Source organism: Salvelinus sp. IW2-2015, linkage group LG4p, assembly GCF_002910315.2.
Source record: "Salvelinus sp. IW2-2015 linkage group LG4p, ASM291031v2, whole genome shotgun sequence".
Lineage (NCBI taxonomy): Eukaryota > Metazoa > Chordata > Actinopteri > Salmoniformes > Salmonidae > Salvelinus > Salvelinus sp. IW2-2015.
In genome coordinates, this window is record NC_036841.1 from 19,840,162 (window position 1) to 19,851,590 (window position 11,429).

General features: G+C 46.4%; 1 protein-coding gene across 3 annotated transcripts in view; it reads right to left on the reverse strand.

Annotated features, from left to right (window-relative positions):
• Positions 1 to 723: 723 nt before the first annotated feature.
• vaspb (vasodilator stimulated phosphoprotein b) overlaps positions 724 to 11,429 on the reverse strand; it is a 34,330-nt gene continuing 23,624 nt past the window's right edge. Inside the window, exons 5-14 of one of the 3 annotated variants that reach the window (XM_023982804.2) lie at positions 4,532 to 4,602; positions 4,191 to 4,435; positions 3,808 to 3,956; positions 3,602 to 3,653; positions 3,460 to 3,487; positions 3,303 to 3,348; positions 3,092 to 3,148; positions 2,501 to 2,570; positions 2,335 to 2,392; positions 724 to 2,164 (exon numbers count right to left, since the gene is read on the reverse strand). In XM_023982804.2, coding sequence (XP_023838572.1) covers positions 2,127 to 2,164; positions 2,335 to 2,392; positions 2,501 to 2,570; positions 3,092 to 3,148; positions 3,303 to 3,348; positions 3,460 to 3,487; positions 3,602 to 3,653; positions 3,808 to 3,956; positions 4,191 to 4,435; positions 4,532 to 4,602 — 814 coding nt within the window. In that variant the 3' untranslated portion in view covers positions 724 to 2,126. Of the gene's footprint in view, positions 2,165 to 2,334; positions 2,393 to 2,500; positions 2,571 to 3,091; positions 3,149 to 3,302; positions 3,349 to 3,459; positions 3,488 to 3,601; positions 3,654 to 3,807; positions 3,957 to 4,190; positions 4,603 to 11,429 lie in introns of all 3 variants that reach the window. The other 2 variants (XM_070438878.1, XM_070438881.1) reach the window with 2 other exon arrangements.

Below are 11,429 nucleotides of genomic sequence, written 5' to 3' on the forward strand. Positions count from 1 at the left end.
CCAACATGATCGTTCCATCTGTGATTTCATCTTTGCTTTCGACATGGAACGGTCTAAAACACACTTTAATGTGTATAATTGGCCAAACACTTATTGACTCTTATTTTACAATTAGTTCCAATTTTTGTCACGTCATTCGCCCTTTTACATCAGTTCCGGATTAATCACGCTTCAGACAGGCAGCTGATTTTGAATGCACCCTCTGCATGAATATGTTGATATGTTTCAATATCGTGTCTATCACAGGGTCTCAGCTCTAGAATTACTGATTTGTCATTAAATAAATTCAAAACATAGAACAGCACCTGTCATGCATGCTACTGTCCATAATGTCCTGTAGTACTGTCCCATGCAGGTCCTTTCTGAATTATTGTATAATTTTGTGGATAGCCTACCATTTGATCCCAGTAAATGCAAAGTGGGATCCTACCCTAACCATAGATCTAACCCTGACCCCAAGGAACATCAACCAGAAAAACGTTCCTAAACCCCCAACCCCTATCCTGTTGAGTCATATTGAAATACATGTTGAGTCATATTGAAATACAGTATCAAAATTAATAGATACATTCTTAACTATTCAAAATGTTCATAAATGCATTTGAGCTAATTTTTGTACTAAATAATCTCATTCAATGCCTTGACAGCCAGAATATCCCCAAAAATATTAAAGGCTTAAAAAGAGCAATGGAAAGACCAAAAAAAGGAGACTCAAGAAGCTGATGCATTACAAGAAGCGGCTGTATTTGACTATAAAAGGCATCTCTAATCCAGTGTCTCTACGCTGTTTTATTTATATTTCAGTGTAAAAAGCCTATACTCTATTAGAAAAACAAAACAAAAACAGTAACCCAATTACATCTCTTAAAAATAAAACAATCCAACAATGTCCCATTCACCTCAATTAAAATAGAAACAGCATTTCAATTTTGCTAGCACCCCCCCCCCCCCCAATTTTTTTTTATATATATATTCTCCAAGGCAGTTGGTCATGGCCAATTAAGTGACTTAGTCATGGCCGAATTTTTATATTTCAATGTAGTTAGAAAACATACTTAAATTTCAAACAAAATAAACAGTACAGTTTAGGACCACTGCACTGGCAAATTATTAGTGTATCCTTTTGAGCAGAAGGTAAAGATGAGAGTGTTTCGGCGATTCTGAGTGGTACACAAAATGCACACTTTCTCCAGGCCAAGTGCAATGCAGAAAGAACTTGGATTCCCTCCATAGCACAGAACCACAGTACTCTCCTCTCTCACGGCACTCCGGGAGGTCATCCATCACATTCCCTTTGCATGTCTCCTCTGACTTCTCCTCAAAGTCTGTAGAACTAAAGTTTGTGTAGGGTCTCTTTTTTGGCCATTGACAGAGCAGTACACTTGGGAGCGGTAGCCCATGCTTCAAGGCAGTGGTGCAGTATAAGCTCTTGTGCACCAGGCCTGAAGGGAGCAGTGTGTGCTGTGGATGAAAGCCCTCCACCATGGGGTCCCTGTACAATCTGGTAGTTTCCTCCCGTCACCACACATTCTCAAGATAGGCCTATGTCGTCTTGGCCCATATAAAATGTTTTTATTTGAAGGCCGTGTTTGAGGTCGAAGCTGTGCCAGGTTAAAGAGGATTCGTACAAAAGCCAACCAACCACTCTGCCATTACAGTAACAAGAATTAATGATATGATCTTCCCTGAATACTGAAGACCCCAGTAAAAACACTGGTCTGTCTGACAAAGAGAGTGAATAGGAGCAGGATTTCTATGGGGCAGATACATGGGGGGAGAGAAACAATTGTACATGACAAGGAGTAAGAGCAACAGCAGCCGTGATTATGTGATCTACAGTGGTTCTCATGAAATTAAGGAAGAGTCGGATACAAGAAGGGATGAGTGAGGAGAGGTTGTGTCATCACAGATGGGGTGGTAGCAGGTGATCTAGTCCTGTATTTGTGAATCGGTTCCCTGGGTTAACGTGTACATGTCATGTGCAAGTATGTAGGTGTGTGTGAATGTGAGAATGTGTGAAGGAGAGAAAGAAAATTCCCTGGGCTACACTGGAGGGGGTGATAGGGGAGAGGTCCACACAGGGCCATAACCTCCATCCATCCCATCCCCCTGTTCCTCTAGCAGAACTATGTGGAACCCCTCTTCTGTAGCTCCTCAATAAAGGCTGTGGAACAGGAGAGAGACAAGAAACAATCAATACAACACCTGACAAAGAAAGGTACTGCCTTTGTTTCCCCCCCCCCCACTTAATTTGGACTTTTATACAAATGTCACTGGATCGGTTTATATGTGAAAAATAGTTGTGGCCCAAAACAAATATCTGCATAGTCTCACCTCTGATTATCTCTTCCTTGACTTTTTGTAACTCCTTCCGCATCTCGTCAAGAATCTCCTACAGGAAGCAACCAAAACATTCTATAATTTGCAGTCTTAGTATTGAATATGATTATATGTTTATACTAGTCTTGGCATTAGAGGTGCTTCAGAAAATAATATTTACCTGTTTAATCCTCTCCATATCTGTCTCTTCACCACCTCCAGCATCATTACTACCACCTGCATGCTTCACCCTGGATAAGGTGTGGAGATGGGGTGGAAAGAAAGCGAGTGGGTAGGGGAGGCAGAGAGAAAGGGAGAGASTGATTAAGATCGAACATAGTCCCATCACTGACAACCCACGCTGTCAATCCAACCCATCACCATAGCACCCCCAAAGAGGCCTCAGGAAGCACCACACATACACCACAGACAACCCAAGGCTAGCTTTCAAAGTTTCAATGACATTTGACTGTTGACCACAGAACCAAATGTCCAGAAATGCCAGGCAAAACACACAAAATTCCATTCTATACTACATCAAGGGATATCAATTCACATATCAAAATGGAATGATGCAGATGAGAAAGGCTGTCACAGTAGTCATAGCTTTCTGAAGTCCACTAGGTGGTGCTGTCAACAGTACAATAGCCCAGCACCACGATCTGAAGCTGTGCCCCTGTTGACCTGACAGAGAGAAGGGAGATGGGACGGTATGCTAGGGAGAACAGGAAAGCATCAGTCCTGTTGTCTTGTCAGGGGAGGGACTTTGTACCTGGGACCCTGGGGCAAGGGAGAGGTGGAGTCCATGCTCTTGGAGATGGAGTTATTCCTGTTTGTGAGACACACACACTCTGCTCTTACAATGGGAAGCAACCAATTCATCAACACACACACCCCTCTTTGAATTGAGACTGACATACGTCCACACAGGCTGCTCTTACTACAGACACAGAGAGAGAGAGCATAGGAAGCTGAAAACTTACCTGGGCATAGTGGCTGATTTCTCCCATGGTCTTCTTCCAAGAGTGTCTAAAAAGGAGAGAGGGATATTTTACATCAAAATTGTATAAAAGTCTAATATTAAGCACATTTGTCTTCCTAGGTACAAACAAAACAGACAGACACACAGACAGTTCTCACCACTTTGGCCTTGAGACTCTGAGTCATCCTGTAGGGAGAAAGGAAACAGAGACCAGACAAACTTCAGTGTTTTTTGACTATATGGAAATTGCTCAATTATGTACTCACGACATAGTTGGCCAATAAATTAACAAATACTTACATTATCTGCTGTCTTAGCAGGTGGCTTAGCCCCACCGTCTGCCATTTTTTTCCTGAACAAGATAGACAAAAGGAGAGTAAGAGTGTGGTACAACACTTAAAGATTCACTAAGCCGGATCAGAGCCATAGAGGGGCATACACAGCGCTCTTGACTGGGGCGTATGAATCTGTTCATTTATACCAGTGCTCTCTTCAGTACCACCTACCTCCGTGCCAGGATGGATGCCATCTCACCCATCAGGCCTCCTCCTCCACCACCACCACCACCGATGGAGCCACTGGTGCGGCTTTGATCAGGCTTGGCAGCCGGTGCTGCAGCAGAAGAAGCAGCAGCAGCAACACTACCACTATCATCCTACAAAGAGCAGTAGAAGACACAGGAGTGGTTAGAGTATCGATACAACACCACCTTTAGCTCTAGCTAGCACTGCAAAACAGAGAGGCTCGGCATTCAAAATGATTTGCATTGAAGTCCAAATCAGAAAAAAATGGTGGTTGCATAAAATGTGGAGATCGATACAACAGATACAAAACAACTGTTACRCTAATTCTTATCCTGAGGCCACTATTTCTCCTTTCTGTCTCTCACCTTGGCCACTCTGCGGAGCTTGGCTGCGGCTAAGGCTGTCGCCAGGCCCCCTGCACCTCCCCCTAGGCCCCCATCTCCTCCTGGGGAGGGCAGCGGTGGGGCGGGCGGGGGTCCTGATCCTGCGGCCGGGGGTCCTGGGGGAGGAGGTCCAGGGGGAGGAGGGGGCCCAGATGGAGGAGGTCCTGGGGGTGGAGGAGGGCCCGGAGGTGCTGGGGGGGCCAACGGTGGGACTGGAGGAGTGGGCACTAAAAATATAAAAGGTAAGAGACTGTCACAGTGTTGAAAAAGGCGAACTGTATTGCTGTCAGTGTGGCTTTTTGACACAAGATGGTGCCTCTGACCTGCTGCAGCTTGTTGTCTCTCTCTCTCCAGTCTCTCCCACTCCTGCCGCTCTCTCTCTTGCTGCTCCAGCCTACAGGGACAAAACTCATGGGGATTAACACAGAGACAAACAAACATACACTAATACACCCAAACAGATTTAGAAAGGCACAAATAATATAACAATGTTGTATATGGTGAAGGGATGAATGGGAAGGCACCACATCCTCCATGAAAATAAGGTATCTAGCCAGAGGTGGCATAGCAGAGAAATTACATTTTGTTTTTCATCTTTCGACAATAATAACATGGCAAGTGAACTGAACCAAGTGAACTGTACCAGCAATCCTTTCATTAAAGCAACAACCATGTTCAAACAATCACAGTGGGCACTGTCTAATTGTGACAGATGGCTCTGGAGCAGTGTTAGACTGAAGAGCATATTCGTGAATAAATTGTGCTGACTATGCGGCCATGCTGGGTCTGTGAAGGRGCATTTCACAGCTTCTGATTAGCCCAGCACTGAAATTAAAGTCCACATCTGGCCAAGAAGCCCTAATCCGGGTCGCTCCAGGTCCCCTACCCCAACACATCTGTCACCCACAGGAGCTGCTGTCGCCACACACACTTTAAAGCACTGTTGGTTGACTGAGGGCTGGCGTAGACTTTACCTTGATAATTACTTACGATCGCATCCCAATGATGCAGAGTTTAAAATAAAACACACAAGAATGGAGATATATACAGGGAGTAACAGAACCAGATCAATGTGCAGTAGAGGTAGATACACTACATGACCAAAAGTATATGGACACCTGCTAGTCGAACATCTCATTCCAAAATCATGGGCATTAATATGGAGTTGGTCCCCCCTTTGCTGCTATAACAGCCTCCACTCTTCTGGGAAGGCTTTACACTAGATGTTAGAACATTGCTGCGGGGACTTGCATCCATTCAGCCACAAGAGCATTAGTGAGGTTGGGCGATTAGGCCTGGCTCGCAGTCGCCATTCCAATTCATGCCAAAGGTGTTCGATGGGGTTGTCAGGGCTCTGTGCTGGCCAGTCAAGTTCTTTCACACCGATCTTGACAAACCATTTCTGTATGGGCCTCTCTTTGTGCATGGGGAATTATGAAACAGGAAAGAACCTTCCTCAATCTGTTGGAAGCATGGAATTGTCTAGAATGTCATTGTATGCTGTAGCATTAAGATTTCCCTTCACTGGAACTAAGGGACCTAGCCTGAACCATGAAAAACAGCCCCAGACCATTATTCATCCTCCACCAAACTTTACAGTTGGCACTATGCATTGGGGCAGGTAACGTTCTCCTGGCATCCGCCAAACCCAGATTAGTCTGTCGTCATTCTTCACCCCAGAGAACGCATCCTCCCCGAGTCCAATGGCGGCGAGCTTTACACCACTCCAGCCAACGCTTGTCATTATGCATGGTGATCTTAGGCTTGTGTGCGGCTGCTCAGCCATGGAAACCCATTTCATGAAGCTCCCGATGAATAGTTCTTGTGCTGAGGTTGCTTCCAGAGGCAGTTTGGAACTCTGTAGTGAGTGGCCCAGCCAGAGCCCGGACTTGAACCCGATCGAACATSTCTGGAGAAACCTGAAAATAGCTATGCAGCGACGCTCCCCATCCAACCTGACAGAGCTTGAGAGGATCTGCAGAGAAGAATGGGAGAAACTCCCCAAATACAGGTGTGCCAAGCTTGTAGTGTCATWCCCAAGAAGACTCGAGGCTATAATCGCTGCCAAAGGCGCTTCAACAAAGTGCTGAGTAAAGKGTCTGAATACTTATGCAAATATTTCAAAAAAACTTTTTTTTGCTTTGTCATTATGGGGTATCGTGTGTAGATTGAGGAGGGAAAAAAATGATTTAAATCGATTTTAGAATAAGGCTGTAACGTAACAAAATGTTGAAAAAGCCAAGGGGTCTGAATACTTTCCGAATGCACTGTATAGTCTAGTGAGTGTGTAGTCAGTGCAAAATAGAGTCAGTGCAGATAGTTTGGGTACCATAAATTTACTATTTAGTGGTCTTATGGCTTGGGTGTAGAAACTGCCTCGAAGCCTGTTGGTCCGAGACCAATGCTCCGGTACCGTTTGCTGGACGGTAGCAGAGTGAACAGACTATGGCTAGGGTGGCTGGAGTGTTTTTTCGGGCCTTCCTCTGACACCTCCTGATATAGAGGTTCTGGATGGCAGGGAGCTCGACCCCAGTGATGTACTGGGCTGTCCGCACCCCCCTTTGTAGTGCTTTGCGGTCAAGGACGGTGCATTTGCCATACCAAGCGGAGATGCAACCAGTCAAGATGCAGTTGATGGTGCAGCTGTAGAACTTTTTGAGGATCCAAGGGCCCATGCCAAATCTGTTCAGCCTCCTGATGGGGAAGAGGCGCTGCCGTGCCCGCTTCACGACTGTGCGRGTGGACTATGTTAAGTCCTTAGTGGATGTTGGCGCTAAGGAACTTGAAGCTCTCGACCCGCTCCAAAACAGCCCTGTCGATGTGGATGGGGGGGCGTGCTCTCCCTGCAGTCCACAATCTGCTCCTTTGTCTTGCTGACGTTGAGGTAATAGGTTGTCCGATGCACCACACTGCTATGTCTCTATGTCTCTGGCCACCTCTCTGTAGGCAGACTCATCGCCGTTGGTGATCAGGGTTACCGCTGGTGTATAGTCAGCAAACTTGATGGTTTGCTGAGGACAAGCAGTCGTGGGTGGAAAGGGACAAGCAGTCGTGGGTGGAAAGGGAGTACAGGAGGGGACTAAGCACACACCCCTGAAAGGCCCCTGTGTTGAGGGTCAGTGTGGCGGAGGTGTTGTTGCCTACCCTCACCACCTGGGGCTGGCCAGTCAGGAAGTCCAGGATCCAGTTGCAAAGGGAGGGGTTCAGTCTCAGGGTCCCTAGCTTGGTGATGAGCTTGGAGGGGACTATCATGTTGAACGCTGCGCTGTAGTCAATTTTTTATTTTTATTACAAAATGTATTTAACCAGGCAAGTCAGTTAAGAACAAATTCTTATTTACAATGACGGCCTAGGAACAGTGGGTTAACTGCCTTGCTCAGAATGACAGATTTTGACCTTGTCAGGTCAGAGGATTTGATCTAGCAACCTCACGGTTACTGGTCCAACGCTCTAACCACTAGGCTACCTGCCGCCCCTATGAACAGCATAGTTATTTCGCCTCTTGTCCAGATGGGAGAGGGCAGTGTGAAGTGCAATTGAGATTGCGTCGTCTGTGGAGCCGTTGTGGCAGTATGTGAATGAGAGTGGGTCTAGGGTGTCTGGAATGATGGTGTTGATGTGTGTCATAACCAGCCCTTCAAAGCACTTCATAATTACAGATGTGAGTACTACAGAGCGATAGTCATTCAGGCAGGTTACCTCAGAGCTCTTGGGAACAGAGTCAGTGGTGATCAACTTGACTGAAAATGTCTGAAGTCTCCTTCCAGTTGGTCTCCGCATGCTTTGCGCATACGCCCTGGTACTACAACTGGCCCGGCGGCCTTGTGTTTGTTAACCTGTTTAAACGTTTTGCTCACATCGGCCACGGAGAGCGAAATCACACAGTCATCCGGAAAACAAGTGCTTTCACGCAAGGCACAGTGTTATATTCCTCGAAGTGAGCATAAAAGGCATTTAGCGTTTGAGAGTTCTGCATTGCTGGGCATCTCATGGCTGGGTTTTCTTTTGTAATCTGTTACTGTCTGCAAGCCCTGCCACATACGACGAGCGTTGGATCCGGTGTAATAGTATTCCACCTTCCTCCTATAATGTCCTTTTCAAATCAAATCAAATCAAATCAAATTTTATTAGTCACATACACATGGTTAGCAGATGTTAATGCGAGTGTAGCGAAATGCTTGTGCTTCTAGTTCCGACAATGCAGTAATACCGCATTATCTACCAAGGGAATTCTCTTCAATCATAATCACAGCCGTATATATTCCCCAAGCAAGACACTCGATGGCCCTGAACAACTTTATCTGACTCTTTGTAAACTGGAAACCACACACCCTGAGGCTGCATTCATCGTAGCTGGGGATTTTAACAAGGCTAATCTAAAAACAAAACTCCCTAAATTCTATCAGATATCGATTGTGCTACCAGGGCTGGAAAAACACTAGACCATTGTTATACTAATTTCCGCGACGCTTATAAGGCCCTCCCGCCCCCCTTTCGGAAAAGCTGACCACGACTCCATTTTGTTGATTCCAGCCTACAAACAGAAACTCAAACAACAAGCTCCCGCGCTCAGGTCTGTTCAACGCTGGTTCCGACCAATTGATCCACGCTTCAAGACTGCTTCGATCACGCGGATTGGAATATGTTCCGCATCGCGTCCAACAACAATATTGACGAATATGCTGATTCGGTGAGCGAGTTCATTAGGAAGTGCATTGACGATGTCGTACCCACAGCAACGATAAAAAACATTCCCAAACCAGAAACCGTGGATTGACCGGCAGCATTCGCGTGAAACTGAAAGCGCGAAACCACTGCTTTTAACCAGGGGCAAGGTGACCGGAAGCATGACCGATACAAACAGTGTAGCTATTCTCTCCGCAAGGCAATCAAACAGGCTAAGTCTCAGTACAGAGACAAAATCGAGTTCGCAATTCAACAGCTCAGACAAGAGGTATGTTGGCAGGGTCTACAGTCAATCACGGATTACAAAAGAAAACCAGCCCCGTCGCGGACCAGGATGTCTTGCTCCCAGACAGGCTAAACAACTTTTTTGCCCGCTTTGAGGACAATACAGTGCCACTGACACGGCCCCCTACAAAACCTGCGGGCTCTCCTTCACTGGCAGCCGAGTGGAGTAAAACATTTAAACGTGTTAACCTCGCAAGGCTGCAGGCCCAGACGGCATTCCAGCCGCGTCCTCAGAGCATGCGCAGACCAGCTGGCTGGTGTGTTTACGGACATATCAATCAATCCTTATCCCAGTCCTGCTGTTCCACATGCTTCAAAAGGCCACCATTGTTCCTGTTCCCAAGAAAGCTAAGGTAACTGAGCTAAACGACTACCGCCCCGTAGCACTCACTTCCGTCATCATGAAGTGCTTTGAGAGACTAGTCAAGGACCATATCACTCCACCCTACCGGACACCCTAGACCCACTCCAATTTGCTTACTGACCCAATAGGTCCACAGACGACGCAATGCAACCACACTGCACACTGCCCTAACCATCTGGACAAGAGGAATACCCATGTGGAGAATGCTGTTCATCGATTACAGCTCAGCATTTAACACCATAGTACCCCCAAACTCGTCATCAAGCTCGAGACCCTGGGTCTCGACCCCGCCCTGTGCAACTGGGTCTGGACTTCCAGACGGGCCGCCCCCAGGTGGTGAGGGTAAGCGTAACAACATCTCCACCCCGCTGATCCTCAACACTGGGCCCCACAAGGGTGCGTTCTGAAGCCCTCTCCTGTACTCCCTGTTCACCCACGAACTGCGTGGCCATGCACGCCTCCAACTCAATCATCAAGTTTGGGATGACACTTACAGTGGTAGGTTGGATTACCAACAACGACGAGACGGCCTACAGGGAGGAGGTGAGGGCCCTCGGAGTGTTGGTGTCAGGAAAATAACCTCACACTCAACGTCAACAAAACAAGGAGATGATTGTGGACTTCAGGAAAACAGCAGGGGAGCACCCCCTATCCACATCGACGGGTCAGTAGTGGAGAAGGTGGAAAGTTTTAAGTTCCTCGGTGTACACATCACGGACAAACTGAATTGGTCCACCCACACAGACAGCGTTGTGAAGAAGGCGCAGCAGCGCTCTTCAACCTCAGGAGGCTGAAGAAATTCGGCTTGTCACCAAAAGCACTCACAAACTTCTACAGATGCACAATCGAGAGCATCCTGTCGGGCTGTATCACCGCCTGGTACGGCAACTGCTCCGCCCACAACCGTAAGGCTCTCCAGAGGGTAGTGAGGTCTGCAGAACGCATCACCAGGGGCCAAACTACCTGCCCTCCAGGACACCTACACCACCCGATGTCACAGGAAGGCCATAAAGATCATCAAGGACAACAACCACCCAAGCCACTGCCTGTTCACCCCGCTATCATCCAGAAGGCGAGGTCAGTACAGGTCGCATCAAAAGCGGACCTGAGAGACTGAAAAACAGCTTCTATCTCAAGGCCATCAGACTGTTAAACAGCCACCACTAACATTTAGGCAGCCGCTGCCAACATACTGACTCAACTCCAGCCACTTTAAAAATGGGAATTGAATGGAAATTATGTAAAAATGTACCACTAGCCACTTTAAACAATGCCTTAATACAATGTTTACATACCCTACATTACCCATCTCATATGTATATACTGTACTCTATATCATCTACTGCATCTTGCATCTTTATGTAATACATGTACCACTAGCCACTTTAAACTATGCCACTTTATGTTTACATACCCTAAGTCTCATCTCATATGTATATAACCGTACTCTATACCATCTACTGCATCTGCATGCGTTCTGTACCACCACTCATTCATATATCTTTATGTACATATTCTTTATCCTTTACACTTGTGTGTGTGTGTAAGGTAGTAGTTGTGGAATTGTTAGGTTAGATTACTGTTGGTTATTACTGCAATTGTCGGAAAACTAGAAGCAACAAGCATTTCGCTACAACTCGCGCATTAACATCTGCTAACCATGTGTATGTGACTAATAAAATTTGATTTGATTTGATTTGATTTGAAAAGGACATTATAGGAGGAAGGTGGAATACTATTACACCGGATCCAACGCTCGTCGTATGTGGCAGGGCTTGCAGACAGTAACAGATTACAAAAGAACCCAGCCATGAGAGCCAGCAATGCAGAACTCTCAACGCTAAATGCCTTTTATCGCTCACTTCGAGAAATATAACAGTGCCTTG